At 29.7% G+C, this 1538-nt stretch overlaps 1 protein-coding gene across 1 annotated transcript; it reads left to right on the forward strand.

Annotated features, from left to right (window-relative positions):
• The first annotated feature begins 60 nt into the window (after positions 1–60).
• Positions 61–1515, forward strand: LOC105557071 (fatty acid synthase-like). The gene is made up of 3 exons (XM_012004217.1): positions 61–604; positions 731–979; positions 1246–1515. The coding sequence occupies exons 1-3, from the start codon at positions 98–100 to the stop codon at positions 1513–1515; spliced, it is 1026 nt and encodes a 341-aa protein (XP_011859607.1). The 5' UTR covers positions 61–97.
• The last annotated feature ends 23 nt before the right edge of the window (positions 1516–1538 follow it).

Genomic DNA, 1538 nt, shown 5'->3' on the forward strand with positions numbered 1-1538 from the left:
TCTTAGCCAAAAAGATTAGTGTTTATACTCCCGCGACATTCGACACGACTTAAGACCCCTACGTAGAACAGACCTAAACGATTTTAGGAGATCAAAGATGACATTTATAGCGACATTATTTTACTTCAAAATAGGTTTTAAAGATATGAAGAAAGTGCCGCCAAACGTATCACTGGCTGAAATGGGTATGGATTCGATGACGGCAGCTGAAATTAAGCAAACATTAGAAAGAGAGTTCGATATTTCCTTATCAGCAAAAGACATGAGAAATCTTACTTTTGCTAAACTTGCCCAAATGACAGCAAAACGAGAAGAAATACAGGATACAAATCAAACTGATTCAAGTAATATGGGAGGTTTTGAAATGTTAATTAAAAAAACAAAAGATTCAGACTTTGCTCCAGACACTCTTGTAGAGCTTGCTACAAAGAACGAGATTGATCGGGATCATATATTTCTCATACCAGGAATTGAAGGATGTTCAAGTGTGTATAAATCTATGGCATCAGGAATTAAATCATCGGCAACGTGTTTGCAACATGTTGTACTTAATATATCTGACAATGTTCAAACAATAATAAAGTTAGCTACTTGTTTGGTGCCTGTAAGAAAATTAAAATTATTTAAAACTATTATTTTAATTATATTTATATAATTTGTAAATAATATCTATCAAATACATATCTTTCGCATTATTACAGCTTACCTATACATTCATATTTATTTTTAGCACGTATTGGAGAAAATGAAAAATCAAAGGAAGTTTCTAATTGTGGGCTATTCATTTGGATCTTTAATTGCTATTGAGTTAGTCAGATTATTAGAATCTCGTGATTTCTCTGGACGGTTAATACTAATAGATGGAGCTCCTGACCAACTAAAATTGATGACTAATTTTGCCCATACTTCTCCAGCCGAATTAGAAAATATAATACTGCTTTTTTTATTACAAGTATACACTCGAATTAACAAGGAAACGGTTAGTAAATTATAAAAAGCGCACAATAGCTTTTTTCAGAAAATTTATTTATGTAAAATTAATAAAACCTTTGATAGACCGCACAATAAAAGAATATTAATAATTATAAACAACTGTATTAAGAAATTATAATAAAATTAACAAAAATAGCAACATATTTTACCAGCATTTGGGAATCAAATAAATCTTTGTATTAATATTGTTATTTTGTATTTAGCATATTTGTTATTATTAATTATAAAAAATGCAAATTTTGTTATTTACAGATTGCGTCAGAGTTGAACAAGTGTAACACAATCGACGAAAAATTAAAAATCTTTCATACTTATTTCCCATTGGATGCAAATGTATTGTCCATAGATAATCAGAAACTCATGTATTACACAATTTACAATCATGTGAGAGCTATACTAGATTACAATATCTCTTCATTACCTCGCATTAAGTCACCTATAACATTACTGAAACCTGCATTTCCAATTATCTCTTTTCCTGAAGAGGATTACGGTTTACATAAGGTAAAAGATTTAGTATAATCTATAAAAAGTAAGGTTCAAAG

Source organism: Vollenhovia emeryi, unplaced genomic scaffold (genome assembly GCF_000949405.1).
Source record: "Vollenhovia emeryi isolate VEMERY1.0 unplaced genomic scaffold, V.emery_V1.0 DF948155.1, whole genome shotgun sequence".
NCBI lineage: Eukaryota > Metazoa > Arthropoda > Insecta > Hymenoptera > Formicidae > Vollenhovia > Vollenhovia emeryi.